Source organism: Gopherus flavomarginatus, chromosome 2, assembly GCF_025201925.1.
Source record: "Gopherus flavomarginatus isolate rGopFla2 chromosome 2, rGopFla2.mat.asm, whole genome shotgun sequence".
Classification (NCBI taxonomy): domain Eukaryota; kingdom Metazoa; phylum Chordata; order Testudines; family Testudinidae; genus Gopherus; species Gopherus flavomarginatus.
The window spans coordinates 167,459,483-167,475,612 of record NC_066618.1 but is presented as its reverse complement, the minus strand read 5'-3'; the positions used below and the strand labels follow the sequence as shown (position 1 = coordinate 167,475,612).

At 43.4% G+C, this 16,130-nt stretch overlaps 1 protein-coding gene across 2 annotated transcripts in view; it reads left to right on the top strand.

Annotated features, from left to right (window-relative positions):
* The window catches only part of ZMAT4 (zinc finger matrin-type 4), a 183,841-nt gene that overhangs the window by 51,434 nt on the left and 116,277 nt on the right, over positions 1-16,130 (top strand). For both annotated transcript variants that reach the window (XM_050940296.1, XM_050940298.1), the window contains exon 2: positions 1,864-1,965. In XM_050940296.1, the coding sequence (XP_050796253.1) occupies positions 1,864-1,965 (102 nt within the window). The remainder of the gene's footprint in view (positions 1-1,863; positions 1,966-16,130) is intronic.

The window sequence follows — 16,130 nt, the reverse complement described above, 5'->3', positions numbered from 1 at the left end:
GACACTGGATAGCGGTGCAGGCCTCTGTCAGCTTCAGGTGCCATCGATGCCCAAAGCCCTACAGGCAGCTCAGGTGATCCTGACCCTTTGCCCCAAACCCTCAGTTTGTGGCAAAACACTGACATCCCAATATGGAGTTCAGAGTCAGGTGGTCGGGTCACAGGCCCTTGCATACCTTGCTGAGTCATAGCAGCCATTACTTACAAGCATCTGGAGCATTCTCAGGAAGGCTCACCTGGTGCGGGATAATCTTCTCCTAAGGCCTATTGTCCCCCTAATGGCCCATTACCCTGAATAGGCCCTTCCCCACCCACAACCTAGACTGAAAGCATCTTGCCTAGTGAGCGTCACCCAGGTGTAACTACATGTGAAATACAGATATACAGTCAATATTCATAACTTCAGACTCAAAAATGATACATGCACACAAATAGGCTAACTGTATTGAGCAAATCATAACTTTTCCAATGACATCTTACATGACCCATCTTGCATAAAATCCATCATAATTATGCCATAATCATGTCTCATAACAATATCACTATGAAGAATATGGAGTGCAGTGTCATGGGGGTACTATTCCTGCGTAGGACTCCCAATGGAGTCGTGTCGGCCCTGCCCCAGGCCAAGAAGAGAGAGGCTGGGGTCAAGAAGAAAGGCGTGAAGAACAGAAAGGGCCAGATAGAGGCTGGGAGACGGGCTTAACAGGAGGGACGGGCTGAATGGGAGCTGGCCGGATGGAGAGACTGTCCACATCAGGGGACTTTTGTGGTACTAGGATAATTGCAGGTAGTGCTGTGCTGAGAAAATCCCTGTAATGTTGTACTTGGCCACTAGGAGTCACTCTGGAGGCAAGAGGCATGATAATACATGGTAAAAATCCATATATCTAAAATGGGAGGTGCAATGGGTCAATACCCTGACTTTGGAGACAAATCTTCAAGTCCTGCTCACAACCCAAGGAAGAGGGACTTTGGATCACTTGAAGGATCCATCAGTCCTAAGTTGGTCTTGAACACATACCTCCTGTGTTGTTGTGTCTCTAGGTGTTTGTTAGAAATGTTTTCACAGCACTTCTGGTCATCAGACTGAAACATGTCACCATACACTGCAGCACACAGAGCAAGGTGTGGGTGGGTGGGAGGTTGGTCTTTTGTAATTGATTCCATGTCTGGCTTTTCATTGTGGAAATCCAGAAATAATACCAGCAATAATTAATTATGTTTATTAAAAAGGTAAATGTTTTTAGGTCTGGAGTTTCTTTTACAGGCTGAGAACATTTTATTTGCTTTCTGCTGTTTTCTTTGAGTCCGTTATTATTACTTTATTTATTACATTGTAATGGAAACCAGAAGGCCAAGCCCATAGTGGGACCCTATTGTATTACAGGGTATCATGGTTCTTGTCCTAAAGTTTATTTATGATCCAATTTAAGAAAGACAGCAAGTAAATGTAACAGACAGTAAGAAGGCAGAGAAGGGAGGGTATCAGCAATAAGAACGTGTATTTACATAGGCTAGTTGTGTGCATAACTTGATGGTTCCAAATCATTCAAGAATAGAAATAAATAGATTATCCGCAGTCCCTGCTGGATGCACAACTCACCATTTATTTGAGAATTGCATACAATGGTATCTAGCTGGGGTTGCCAACATTCTCCATATTTACAGAATTTAAGATGCTACAGCTTTGTTCACTTGTAATGACATTCTGGAGAACATCCAACTTCCTCGGAATGTTGGTTTGCTCCACTCTTCATGGATCATTGTGAAATTTAACTCTTCTCTATTGTCCGTGGTATGTGCTAGCACTGAAAATAATCATTCGTTCTGTTCTGTTGTCTGTTTGTATCACTGTAAGCAGATGAAGTCGTCTGATATTGACCAGGAATTATTCACTGAAAGCTATTGCAAAGTGTGCAGTGCTCAGCTAATATCAGAATCTCAGCGGGTGGCACATTATGAGGTAAGATCTTCTTTGTTACTCAGAGCCTAAATTTGTTAGCATAAAGTTTTGCAATGGCTATAATATATTGCTGGAAACTGCAGAATTCTTCTGCTATGGTGGAATCACTTTTTGGGCTATCATTGAATATTGATACAGAAATGTAGAGCCTATTCTTTAAAATTCCCATGCTTAGAGAACAGTAAAACAAGTCCCTGTGCTACATCCACTCAATATATGGCCTGGACTTGATTTTCTAAGTTTTTTTCTTTGGCACTTAGGAATGTCTGGTAATGCTACCCCAATATATGGAACATTTGTTGTTCTGCTTGGTCTCATTATGTTAATACCTTGTGGATAAAACTTATCCTTTATAAGATTATTGAACCAATCCATCATAATAGAAAGGAAATGCATGAAAAGAAGAAACCTTTGCAGCGGATTTTGTAACTGGCCAAGTAGTATTTAAAATGGGACAATGCAATCAAAAATGTAAATGCAGAACAACGCTGTTTAAATTAAAATAATTTTATTGCTGGTTATATTGTTCTCTAATTGTGTATCCAATGGTTAAATAATGCCATTGTAACATTGCCTGCTGCATCTCTTCGTGCTGATGTCTAAACTTGCAAAGTCAGTTCTGCAATTTGAATACTATACTGAAAAACTAGGTTTCAAAAAGAATGTAGTTAGTGAGCTCAATTAAGAGTTCAGCAATTTGAACTCAGGTTTTCATATTAAATGTGGTGTGCTATCCATTGCTGAGAAGAAATTTCTAATTTTGCAGGGAATAGATTAGTATTTGAATGTATTTAAACACTTAAGAAGTAGGCAAGCTATAAACAATTAGGAAGGATATATCATTAGAGATGTTAGAACAGCAATTAACAGCACTGCACATCATCAAAACAAAATTAAATAAATTCCCATTAAATAGGGAGGGAATCACAGAAGGATATCTCATTGTATAATGCTAGTAAGAGGAAAATAATACAGTACATACCCCGCATTGACATCAGAGACCAGAGCATACACTCTTTGAGTTGTAGGGAATATGCTGCATGGAATTCCGGAGGAAAGAGGTGTGAGGCTGGCTATTTCAGTCAGATATATGGGAGTCAGAAATGAATACTGTACGCAGACTGCTGGTTTGGCTACTGTGTGGGGCTGTGCTGGGATCAATGGAAGGTGAACGCATTAGCACTAGAGGACAGGCTGTGGAGTATTAATCACAAATGGACTTCAGTCATACTCTCTCATATTCACCCCGGCTGTGCTGTTAGTAATCAGTGACAGGAGTGAGTCTGAAATGGCACCCGTCTTTCCCAAACTAGAACACTGGAAAGCTCTAGGGGGAAGGGAATTTTTACAGGCAGCTTGAGGGTGGGGGCTCTTTTGTGCATGGATTTTAATGACTTAGTGAACATTAAAACTCAACGCAAAACTCAGCTGATGCCATCAAGGTTTGCATTGTTTTCAACACAATGACAATTCTGTCAATCCTCAGGACCCATCGGAACAGATTGCTTTACCCAAATCTCAGCTCTGGTTTACATGAATGTTTTGCCATAGGTGTAAATTTGTCAGAGAATTTGTCCCACTGTTGGCAGTGGAAACAGACAACAGCCTTGATTGGTGCATGGTAGATGAGGACATGTCGTTAATAAATAAGGACAATAATAACAGCACATATTTATTTATAAGGAACTTGTCAAAAGAGCCTAGCCCTGGCCTGTATATACTACCCTGGCTTCCCTAGAGATTGAAACAGACATTCCCAGCAGCTACTGCCAACTCTAAGGCAGCAACCTTCCTGCTCTTGATAATGCTGAAAGAGGAAGCCAAATTTCAGTCCGCAGGAGACGGAGGCACTAGTGCAGAAAATAGGAACTGCTACCTGTGAGCAATGGGGTATGCTAGCAGCCTCGTTTTGTCTGTCCATGTAATTGCTGGTGCAAGCTGAGTTGTTAATTCACAGCAGATGTTTTGGAAATGGGGAAGACAACCTGGTTTTATGTTGTATATTTCTGGAGTGATGTGTCAGGCTAGTTTGTCATACCTATGCAATCCCAGCAGACACTGCTGATATTAGGCGCAGCAGTTCCAATATGTAACCATGCCTACCAGGCTCTGTGACGCAATGCGTGCAGTGAGCTGGAAATCTGAGGGGACAAGCCAAACATGCCCGTCCACTTCAAGAAATTGGAGTGGCAAAGACCCAACCCGGAGCTTCCTTCCGATACAGCAAAGACGTTGAGCTGCTTGCGAGAAGCAGGTGCTGTGCATAGCTAGGAGAGATCTTCAGCTTGCTCCCCCAGCGTATTGGAGCCAGCAGACTCCCCTTCATCCACCTCAGTATTTGTTCCTCTTCCTCTTCGGCTGGCTCTGAGCTGCTCTTCCAGCAGACGCAGCAGTTGTTGTGTTCCTGGCAGCTCAGACCCCTTCTGTCTTTGTTTCTTTGCGCTCCAGTGTAGAATGTTACCTTCTGACCCAGCCCGTATAAAACACAGTGCCTCCCAGGTATTTGGGTGCTTTTGAATATGGGAGAGACCATGTCAGCTCCATAGACCGTTCTGTTCCCTGGATTAACCTACTGCTGAGTGCAGGGGGGAGGACATAAGCTCTGTAGTTTAGCTCTTGGTGATACCTCCATTCTTGAGACACAATCTTTTAGACCAAGCAGTACTGGCACAGATGGCTCTTCCAGGAATGTTGCTACGGGGAATGGAAGCGGCAGGGGGAAGAGGCATAGCTGTGCAATTGATTCATTTTATTTGATTTTTACCTTCCGGTTGTATCTTGCATAAGTCTTTGATATTTAAAAAAAAAACACTTAAAAAATCTCTTGGATTCTGTACGCTGTGAAGTGCAGCACATGCACCCTTTGGCCACGTTGCACCTGCTGTGGTCTCCGCTGCCATTGCAGGAGATGGATTCTTTGATGCAAAATTTCGGAAGGAATTTTCTGGGACAGATTTTAGTTTGTCTCCTACATTTGTAGCTATTGAACAAACACCATTTATGTCCCAATTTAGAAGAAACTCCAACAACAGCCTTTGCTCCAAGAACATACTCCCTGCAGAGCTGGTATTTTTAAAGAAAAACCCTCTTTTCCTGTGGAGATAGCTATCTGTCTATCACTAAAGTCTCATGTTTCAGCCCCATAAGAAAAGTTTAATTGTGCAAAAATGGGTTATGACCTTCCCAAGGCTCATTACTGTTCCCTTTAAGATATCATACGTGGCGCCAGTGAGCCAGATTTTCATAAGTTCTCAACACCCAGCAGCCAGGGGCGGCTCCAGGCACCAGAGCAGCAAGCATGTGCCTGGGGCAGGAAGCCGGGGTGGAGGTGGGGGCTGCTGGTCCCTGTTAGGGCGGCAGTCAGGCTGCTTTCGGCAGCATGCCTGCGGGAGGTCCACTGGTCCCACAGCTTTACCGGCAATTCGGTGGCGGGTACACCAAAGCTGCGGGAGCGGCGGACCTCCCGCAGAAACGCTGCCAAATCGGCGTGACCAGCAGACCACTCGGAGGCGTGCCACCGAAAGCCACCTGACTGCCATGCTTAGGGCGGCAAAACACATCGAGCCGCCTCTGCCAGCATCCCCCACAATGGGAGCTGAGCCCATTTGGAAATCGAGCCCCAACTCTGGAGGCTGAGCATGGCTGACAATCTGGCGACGAGTCTTGTATTGCAGCATGTCCAGGATAAAACTTGCATGTATTCTTGGGCTTTGGAGATTGGATAGTTTGCTAACTCTTTCACTGAGTATTTTTCTCTCTGTATTGTTGACTCGTCTTGTAACTCTCAGACTGACTCATAAGCAAGTTCATCATTGATCTTTGCAGCGTTAACTTGCTTTCTGTGGAGTTTGATTCTTTGGAAAACAGATGCAACAGAGAACTGCTTCTATCCCAGACGTCAATAGGAAATCTTCATACATCTATCTCCTTCTCTTTCCCAATATACAATGGCTGTGGTTTAATGAAACCTGAGCAAATAATTTGTAATGAATAATTTATTGGATGAACTTAGCTTCTTTTTTCTGTTCTGAGATGGAGCGAGCCTTCATGGCAGTTTTTAAGTATTTGGCAGAGCAGAGGGCCAGAGCACCTAAATGCCTGACACTCTTGTCTCCTAGCAACTGATGGCCTGGGCCCCTCCTCTGCAAAGGTGCCAGCTGAAGGTGTTGGAGACAAAGAGATCAGGTGACCTCCTCGCCCGGGAAAGGAACTGAGAAGAGGAGTTGGGGCTGGAGGGGGTTGTGAGTCTGGAGTTGGCTGGGATCTAGGAGTGAAGTGCAGATGTGGGGCCTGGCTTACTGACCCCCAGAATGGATCTGGCCTAGGGGTCCAGTTCGCTGTATCTACAAGCTCTGGTTTAGACCCTGTTCCTGTCATCAAATAAACCTCTGTTTTACTGGCTGGCTAAGAGTCACGTCTGACTGCGAAGTGGGGGTGCAGGACCCTGTGACTTCCCCAGGACCCCGCTGGGGCAGGCTCGCTGTGGGAAGCGCACGGAGGGGCGGAGGATGCTGAATGCTCCAAGGAGAGACCCAGGAGGTGAAGACGTGTGAGCTTCTTGCCCTAAACAAGTCTGCTCCAAGGGAGAGGAGGCTCCCCAAAGTCCTGACTGGCTTGTGGGGAGCAGTTCCAGAGCATCGCCCGGGGACTCCGTGACACCGTGTGTGACTTACCCAGAGATATCAGTCATTCAGAATGATTGAACACCTCATTTCTGTGAATAATTCTGGGTTTCTGATAGTTGAGCTGGGATGGTTCATTTTAATTGGACGCTAGAGTCACAAGGTGTTTGTTCCCTGGCTGGATGAACACATCAGGTTTCCAATGAGAATATTTGCCTTTTACAAGTTCAAAATTTGCTTTTCACAAATATTCTCTAATATGTTCATTCAGCAGCTAGCACAATGGAGCCCTATCCTGACTGAACCCTAGATGCTGCTGTAAAATAAATAAATAATGACATTTAAAGTTCACAGTCTCCTACAACCAATAAATGTATGATCAAATACATACCAATAAATCCCAATGTCAATAAATATATGGTCAAATATTGTTTGGTCAGAACTGAAACTTTTCACAGAAAAATGTCAATTCAGACAAAAAAAAATTCCTGCAGGAAATTTTGAAACTAAAATTTTTGTTTCATTTCAACTTCAAATAATGCTTTGTGTTTGATTTTTAAGAAGCTGAAACAAAATGACATTTTGATACAACGTCTTTCTAAAGCATTATTCAAAATGAAATGGGAATGACCATTTTATTTTGAATTGTCCATTTGAAATAACTGTTCATTTCAAATTGATCTGAAACTTCCTACAGGAAAACTGAGATTTTTCAACTGATTTCAATTTCTATGATTCTCTCTCTTCCATCGCCCCCAAAAAAACTTCTCTCAGGGGAAAAATAATCTATTTTTCTAACCAATTCTAGTAATAAATTTGTTCACTAAAATGTTCAGAGAAAACACGCATGAGGGTTTCTTAGATTATAATCAATTTAGGTAGGGGATCAAATCTTCCCCTAGCACAGTGGGGCCCTGATTCTGATTGGGCTCTTTTGGATCTGACTGCAGCACAAATAAACAGAAACAGCAGGGGTCTGAACACAGCTATTGCACACTCTAATGGTCAGGGCCGTAGCAACAAAGAACGTGGCCCCCTCCGAACATATGTCCGGGGCCCCTTGCAATGCAGAAACTGGAATGCGGTATTTATTTTATACAATATACAGGGTTCATATTATGTATACATAGGCCTACAGTGTACATGTATTCCGTATTTACGCAAAGCGCTTCTTTCAAGCCTTGTTCTCCGCAAACTGGTTAATCAATGCGTCATATCCAGAGATCTGGCAATCTTGTTTTCGATTGAGATAACTGCAAGCGCAGAAAGCCTGTCATCTGTCATGGTTGAGCGCAGGATATTCTTGATCAGTTTCATTCTGCTGAAGCTCCTTTCAGCACCAGCGACAGTAACTGGTGCGGTCAGAAGAATTCTGATGCAAATGCAAAGATTTGGATATATCTCCTGAAGGCTGTTCTTGTATATGTACGTTAAAAAACTGTTTGCTGTGACAAGTCCTCTCTCTTTCTCGATGACATAAATAAAACGATTCAATTCCATTATGAGTTCGTTGGCATCAATGTCTCCCATTTTTCTTTCAAAATTTTTGCTGTGATTCTCCAGTTCATTTTCTCTGTGACACTGCTTCAGGCTGTTAGCGTTGTACAGAAATCCAAACAACTTATACCACTCCACGAGTTGGTCAAATCGCGACGAAACAGAAGATATGGCCTGATCAGTGAGAACAAGAAAGAACTGCGATTTGAATTTTTCTTCGGCAGAAAGACGACTCGAATCATCAGCACATTCGTAATCAAACATTCTCTTCTTACGTCGCACCCTGGTTTCTGGAAACACCTGCTCAATACCTATATGCTCTGCTATTTCACGTGAATTTGTGACCACAGAGTTATATTCTGTATTTCGATAGTCTTCCAAAAACTTCATTGTAGCACGGACTTCTGCCTGCAGTACGTCAATTGACACATCTGGTGACTGAATTAATTTGCTAGTTTTATTGACGTGAAATAGTGTATCGTACCACGTGTACACAGTCAGAACAAAAGGCCACGTAGTAACATGGTCTAAAAACGCACTGGCTTCTGTTGCTGTATTGCCATCTTTCTTTTCGAGTGCATATTCTCGCAAAGATGACACAGCATTGCACAATTCTTCAAGGTGATAACGCAATGGCTTCACAGCATCAATTCTCGACTCCCAACGAGTGTCCGATAACCCTTTAACAGATATTGGCATATGTTCTTGAAGTATATCCCAACGTGAAGGTGAAGAAGAAAAGATAACGTATATTCTGTTAATCAGACCGAAAAAGTCAACGGCATATTTCGATGACTTTGCTGCGTCTGAGATCACAAGATTCCAAGTGTGAGCTCCACATGGTACATACAAGGCACGGTCATTTATTTCTAGCATGCGGGCTTGAACTCCTTTATTCTTTCCTCTCATATTTGCGCCGTTATCATAAGGTTGGCCTCTCATGTCAGCAATGTCTATTCCTAAGTTGTTTGCCTTTTCAAGAAACGCTTCCAATAAGCCCTCGCCAGTTGTATCATGAACATTAAGAAAACCAACAAACGCTTCGTGAATATTGACACCATCTTCACCGTTGCATTCAACAAAGCGTAACACCACAGACACCTGTTCTTCATGTGACACGTCGGGAGTACAGTCCAAAATAACTGAATAATATTTTGCTTTTTTAAGCTGCGCTATGTTGGCCTCTTGAATGTTACTGGCAACAAGTTGAATCAGCTTGTTTTGGATCTGTGGACTGAGGTACTGAACATGTGTCTCTGCCTTCTTAATCCTCTGTAAAAGTTTGCTGAGGACAGTGTCATACTTTGCAAGCAATTCAAACAGTCCCAAAAAGTTGCCATTCGAAGGATCGCCGAGCTTTTATTACTTCCTCGAAATGCCAAGTTTCTTTCGGACAAGAAAATAACGACATCAACCATGCGTTTGACAACATTTCTCCAGAAATCTCTTTCTTTCAGAAAAGCCTGCAATTCGAGTTGGTCAATAGATGTACGGTTTACTATGCCTGACCGAAGGTCAAACCATCTCACTATACAGTCTTGATGACCTTTGCCTGTTTCATGGTGCTGAAGTCTTTTTGACAGTGCTTTCCAAGCAGATGTTCCACGACGTAGCGGTATGTCGCCAGTGCCAAATAATTTACAACAAAAACAAAAAATTGCATCTTTCTGAACTGAGTACATTAACCATGAACGTCTTATTTTCTCACCATTTGCCATGGTTTGATAGAAATGAGTACTTGTGAACCTCCATCTTTCCTCATTAAATGGAAATTCGTAACTTTCATTCTGCTGCGGTGGGCCACGTGCAACAATGTCACACACTTACTGTCTGATATTATAGACAGCCAGTCTCCTGGATCATCAGTCAGTGGTTCAGATTCAGATACTTCTTTCCCGGCAGCAGCTGGAAAATCTGTCACAGTTTGTTTGATAAAACAACTGGCTTCACCTTCGACCTCACTTGAAGAACTTCTGGATACTTCTGGATACGATTCGTCGCTGCTAGCGCTGTCCGTTTCATGTGCCTATACCTGTACATTGGATTGCAGCGCAAAATACATTGACAACTTTGGAATTTTCTCAAGTTCCTTCTCCGCATCTTTTGCTGCCTTTCGTTTACTAGCTCCACTCTTATACATTCTCTTACACATCACAAAGCACACTTCTGCGTTGGAAACGATAAAAAACTAAACAACTAAATTAATAACATTTATCCGCCGACCGCCATTATGAACGCAAATACACATTCTTTGAATGGGTCCAACTAAAATTCGAAACTGACCGACAGACAACTGATGTAGCCAATAGCATTATGATGTATCATAATGACTTCATGGTTTTGTCAGTAAAACCGACATGGATTGTGCCATAGCGTCAATAAATGTCACTTACCTAGTTATATCTTACATTTTTTTTGCCACTTTTAGGGGCCCCTTTCCTTGCCGGGCCCCCTCCGGTCGGAGGGTACGGAGAGCGCTCGCTACGCCTCTGCTAATGGTCAATGGAGTGAATATTTGCAGTGTTTTCTGAGGCTTGCACCAAGCTCAATTTTTCAGTGGAAATACCCAGAAAGGGCCTTAAATGGACACAACAATGAATTTTCTGTGCCCAAACTACATTTCATTTGTCTGTCTTTGTGTCCGGACTTATAGGAACAGGGTCCCTGCACAACCATGAGACAAGGCTGTTTATAACCATATGCACTTCTCTGCATGGGATAATAATGTCTAGGCATGGATGCCAATGTGCAGAAAAGAGATTTGGACCAAAGCTACATTTGGTTCCCTGGAGAGCTGTGCAGGGTTAGCAGCAGCCTGCAGTCTCCTCAAGCTCTGTAATAGGATTAGGACCCTGATGAGCCTTGGGCTGTCCTGAAGCACTGGCACATAGGATGGTCTTGTGCTGCTCTTTCTTTCTTTCTTTTTTTGAGGCTCCCGGTGTGTGGCTCAGCTGCTGTTGCAATGCAGTGTGGGTGTGGCTGCAACGGGCAAAGGTGGTGGCTTGTTTTGGAAGATGAGGTGATTGCTGGGGAAGGTAGAACAAACAGGGGCAGGCTATGTTTTACAGCTGGCTCCCATTGCTGTTCTGTAACGTTCAAATAAAAATAATCCAGGTGTTCATTTCACAAGCTGTCTGTGCCTTAATAATCACAACCCCACACCCACCACTTGGAAGCATGGCAGGATGACTTCACAGCTCCTGATATTTGAGGACTTGATCCTTCTCCAGCCATTTTTTTCAATAGTGCAAGATCAGGTTCTGGGCATGTAATTCTGCATATACCACACCCCCAAGATAGATCCATGCATCTGATGGGTTGGTTTATAGCCACTAACACGTTACTCAAAATAAATTATAGCCTCTTCCATGCAAAGATCTAGATTATATGGAGAGAGAGAGAGAGAGAGAGAGAAACCTTGAAACTACCACCGTATGATCTATCCTTGAGCACTGACATTAGTGCAGTGGGAATAGTCTGCACCTCTAGGCCATGGAGTGAAATCTCAGCTGCACTCTGCATATAAAATTAGACATTTCTCTATGAGAAAATGGGGGAGAGAGGGGAAGGCATATGAAATGAGGAGGTTTTAATCTTGCCAAACAGGAATAGTCAGTTTCACTTAGTTTCTCTTCTCCATCTCTGAGACATCAGCAATAACTCCTTTATTTCTTGCTTTCTTTCACACTATTTTGCCAGGGAATAAAAAAAAACTCAACAATTTGTTGACAATTCTGCAGATACTGTAAGATATTATTTCCAAGGGCAAAAGTAGTAGGAAAAATGACAAAAGAATTTGAATGTTAGCAGCATATCTTCACTTGTAACTAGACATGCAACAAAAACTGTGCTCATTTTGTCTGTTACAACTCTCTCCCCTCTGCTGCTCTGTGTCTCCCATGTACAGCTACTGTACCTCAGCTCAACCTGCATTAAAATCCACAAATACCATCCCTTTTCTCTAACACTGCTTTTAATCCAGGATGCAGCTCATGAGCGCACTGAAGTGTCTAGCTGGAGTTGGCGTATTTGCTTGCAATGAAGCTGCATTTATCCAAATGCAGAAAATAGGCTAGCAAAATCCATTCACATTGTGGTGTTGAGCTGCACAGGATGTTACTTTAGAGATGTCAATTAGTTTACAAATGGATAAGTAGCTGATGAGAAGGGTGACCAGATGTCCCGATTTTATTGGACAGTCCTGATATTCAGGGCTTGGCCTTATATTACCCCTGACCCCCGTCCCGATTTTTCACACTTGCTATCTGTGATGAGTGATCTGAATACCACTTCCCAAAACTGAGGAAGACCGAGCATTTGAATTACAACTAGTATTGTAACCCCAAGATGATAGCTTTAGGGACACTTGTGTGAACTCTTTCCATTACAATACGTTATCAGAGAAATCTGGTCTCTTCCATTTTCTGTCATTGTTACCGTTTGTGCCACTGCAATGAATTATCCAAATCTGGATGCCTGATAAATTCACTGCGAGGTAACAACATGCTGCACTACTTTGATCTGACTAGCATTCTGCATTGTGGTTGGCTCACCTGTTTTTCTCTCTGTGGGAGAATCAAGGAAGAAACAGAACAACTGGATGAGCAGATGAAGAAACACTAAATAGGACAAAGTAGTACAGTGCACGCCAGGTATTTTCAGGTTGTCTGCAGCATGTGGTGACAAAGGAGCCCAAGCACATTGAAAAATAGAAAGCAAAATTCCTGGAGAAAGGGGGTGGGAGTAAAAGGATACAAATCTCATGTTCACTAAAATCATTATGCATATGGGGTGTAATCTGGGTTGGTTTTGAATAAAACCAGCCTGGCTTACATACATGATGGCATTTGACCTGCATGGGGTTCAGCCCGTTCTCCTCCTCCTAACTACTTCTAGGTATTAGGAGTTTCTTGCACCTTCCTCTGAAGCATTGGGTGCTGGACAATATTGGAGACAAGGCACTGGGCTAGACGGGCCATGAATCTGCTCCTGTGTTCCTAACTCTGATGTGAAGTGCAAGTGCTGAGGGCCCACCCAGTGCAGAGCTCCTATTCTGCATGGCATTTACGTAATGGAATGTCAGAGAGACTTGGAAAGTCTTTTAACACGCAGTGGGTTTTCAATGGCATGTTCTAAGGGCACCTTTCTTCACTGGGCTTGTTTCTCGGCTGGACGTAAAGCCAAGCGACTTCTAAAGGCAGGTGACCTTTTCATCCAACTCTGACTGCACTGAATACTCAGTGTCCTTCAAGCACAATTTGAAATGGTGGGATTGACTTAGATATATATATAAAAAAATCTGTGGGTGGGGAAAAATGCAGAAGTAGGTGGTGTGAGTAGGTAAACCCTGAGCACAGTGCCCTTTGCAAGGCCTGGCTCTGCCCCTTGGAGAGCCTGGGGATTCAGATCAGAAGAACTGTGCTACATGAACAATGTGCTAAATCGTGTTCCCAAGGCTTTTGTCAACAAAGCTTTGCTATTGAAATGTCTTTCTCCCTTCAAAGGTGCAATTGCTTTTCCGTCTGTGCCAGAAACCACTTTGCAGGGAAATCCTTGTGAAACTCTCCTGTAAACGAAGCCCATTGCAGCTATGAGGTATCATAAACAGATAGCTAAGGGTTAATGTCTCTTACACCTGGAAAGAGGTAACCTGAAGCACCTGACCAGAGGACCAATCAGGAAACCAGACTTTTTCAGGTCTGAGTGGAGGGAAGTTTGTGTCTGAGCTCTTTGTCTTCTGCCTGTCTCTCTCTCGGCTATGAGAGGATCTCTGTTTCCTGCCTTTCTAATCTCCTGTTTCCCAGTTGTAAGTACAAAAGATCAGATAGGGATTTATATGTTTTTTTGGATTTTTCATGTGTGTAGTTGCTGGAGTGTTTTGAATTGTATTCTTTTTGAATAAGGCTGTTTATTCATATTTCTTTTAAGCAATTGACCCTGTATTTGTCACCTTGATACAGAGAGACCATTTTTATGTATTTTTCTTTCTTTTTACATAAAGCTTTCTTTTTAAGACCTGTTGGAGTTTTTCTTTAGTGGGGAACTCCAGGGAATTGAGTCTATGCTCACCAGGGAATTGGTGGGAGGAAGAAGTCAGGGGGAAATCTGTGTGTGTTAGATTTACTAGCCTGACTTTGCATTCCCTCTGGGTGAGGGGGGAAGAGAGATTAGCTCTCGGTACTTCTGTTTTCCAAGGCTGGAAACGGGGAGGGTGGAATCCCTCTGTTTAGATTCACAGAGCTTGCTTCTGTGTATCTCTCCAGAAACACCTGGAGGGGGGAAGGGAAAAGGTTTATTTCCCTTTGTTGTGAGACTCAAGGGATTTGGGTCTTAGGGTCCCCAGGGAAGGCTTGGGGGGACCAGAGTGCCTCAAAACACTCTAATTTTTTGAGTGGTGGCAGCTTTACCAGGTCCAAGCTGGTAACTAAGCTTGGAGGTTTTCATGCTAACCCCCATATTTTGGACGCTAAGGTCCAAATCTGGGACTAGGTTATGACATGAGGTCACTTGATTCTCTGGTTAATGCACACAGAGGTCACTGCAAAGTACTAGTGAGGAGTGAATACAAAACACACACCATGCTGGAAGGGAGGCCGAGGGGAGGGGAGCGGAGGCAGGAAGAGAGGTTTTTACCCCTAGCCTGGAGAATGATGCTGGAAGGATGTGGGGATAGCAGTTGGAGATGGGCGTTTTGTAGCTGAGCTCCCTGAACAAATGTGGCACCGGGGTCTGAGTGAAACCTCTGTATGCAGAGTAGTCATGGCCCACCCATGGAGAGATACTGTGGGAATGAGGGCCAGGTAAGTACCTAGATTTATGCATTGTTGAGCTGAACATGGCTATCGGGGCTTGGAGGAAGCAAGAAGTGACTCAAAGCTGATGCAAGGGTCAGAAAAGCTTGTTTTTTCTTTTTCTTTTGTGTGCTTCTGCTGCTCAGCTGTGCTACATACATGACAAGCTCAACAAGCAGCATCCCTGTTGTATGTCTGTACAGCACAAGCCATCACAGGGCTCTGGGCGCTACAGCAAGACAAATAGTAGTAATAATCCTGGGTGAAGTCTCCTTGTGCGCTCCTGAGTCAGACCCATCTTGAAGCCAGAGGAACTGGAAATCTCAGAAAAACTCTCCTCATGTGATTTCCAGACCAAAGAGTTTGGGATAAATGCAGATGAATGCTGGTTTACCTGAATGAATCTCTTGGAGTTTTCTTCTCCAATGTCGTTTAAATCCATATTTAGAGCAGGCGCTCTCTCTCTGGTTCTATGTCTCACCTTCCCTCTGAGTAACGAGCCCATTTGCTCTTAGATAGCTGCTAGCTCTCACAGCTCGCGTCTGTAATGCAGTTCTTCCTTCCAGCTGTCTCCATGCAGAGAGCTGCAGCAGTTCCTTTGGGGGATTTACACTGTAAATTAAATATCGGCTTTCTCGGGAACTCCTGGTGAGTTTTCAGCTCCATACAGAAGCACTTGCAGCCGCTTGAAAGACATTCACATTTATATGCAAGTTTTTCCTTGAAAATCCCGCAGTAAAATTACTGATGTGGAAGTACAGAAAGAACTGACAGGGATTTGTAGGGGATCTTAATGCATGACAGTCTCTGTTAGCCAGAGTTAGGTTAGCTTAGGGCTTGGGGCATTAATGTTTTTCCTGAGTGATGTGGGAGCGTTCCCAACACTCTCCGTTGTTGTTCTATTATTTTATTAATGAAGCTTTAAAATTCAGTTATATGGTGTGTTCTCTTTATCTTCCCCCAATGATCCTGTAGTGTCAGCCTGAACACCTGACATGAGGGATAGACTGGTAATAGAAATTTGTCACAGTTTGGTGAGCAATTGAGAAGGGGGGAGCCCTGCAGAATTTACACCATCTATTTGTTTTACCCTTGTTATTTTATGTTTGCTTTGTTTGGTATTGTTGATGTTATATGTTGAGGATTGCATGATTAAAGGTGTGCCCACTCTCAGCCGCAGTAAGTCTGAGAACTGGAGAGGGATTTAGCATTCCTCTCTCCACCCTGGTTGACCGGGAAGGGTGGCAGGTGAATC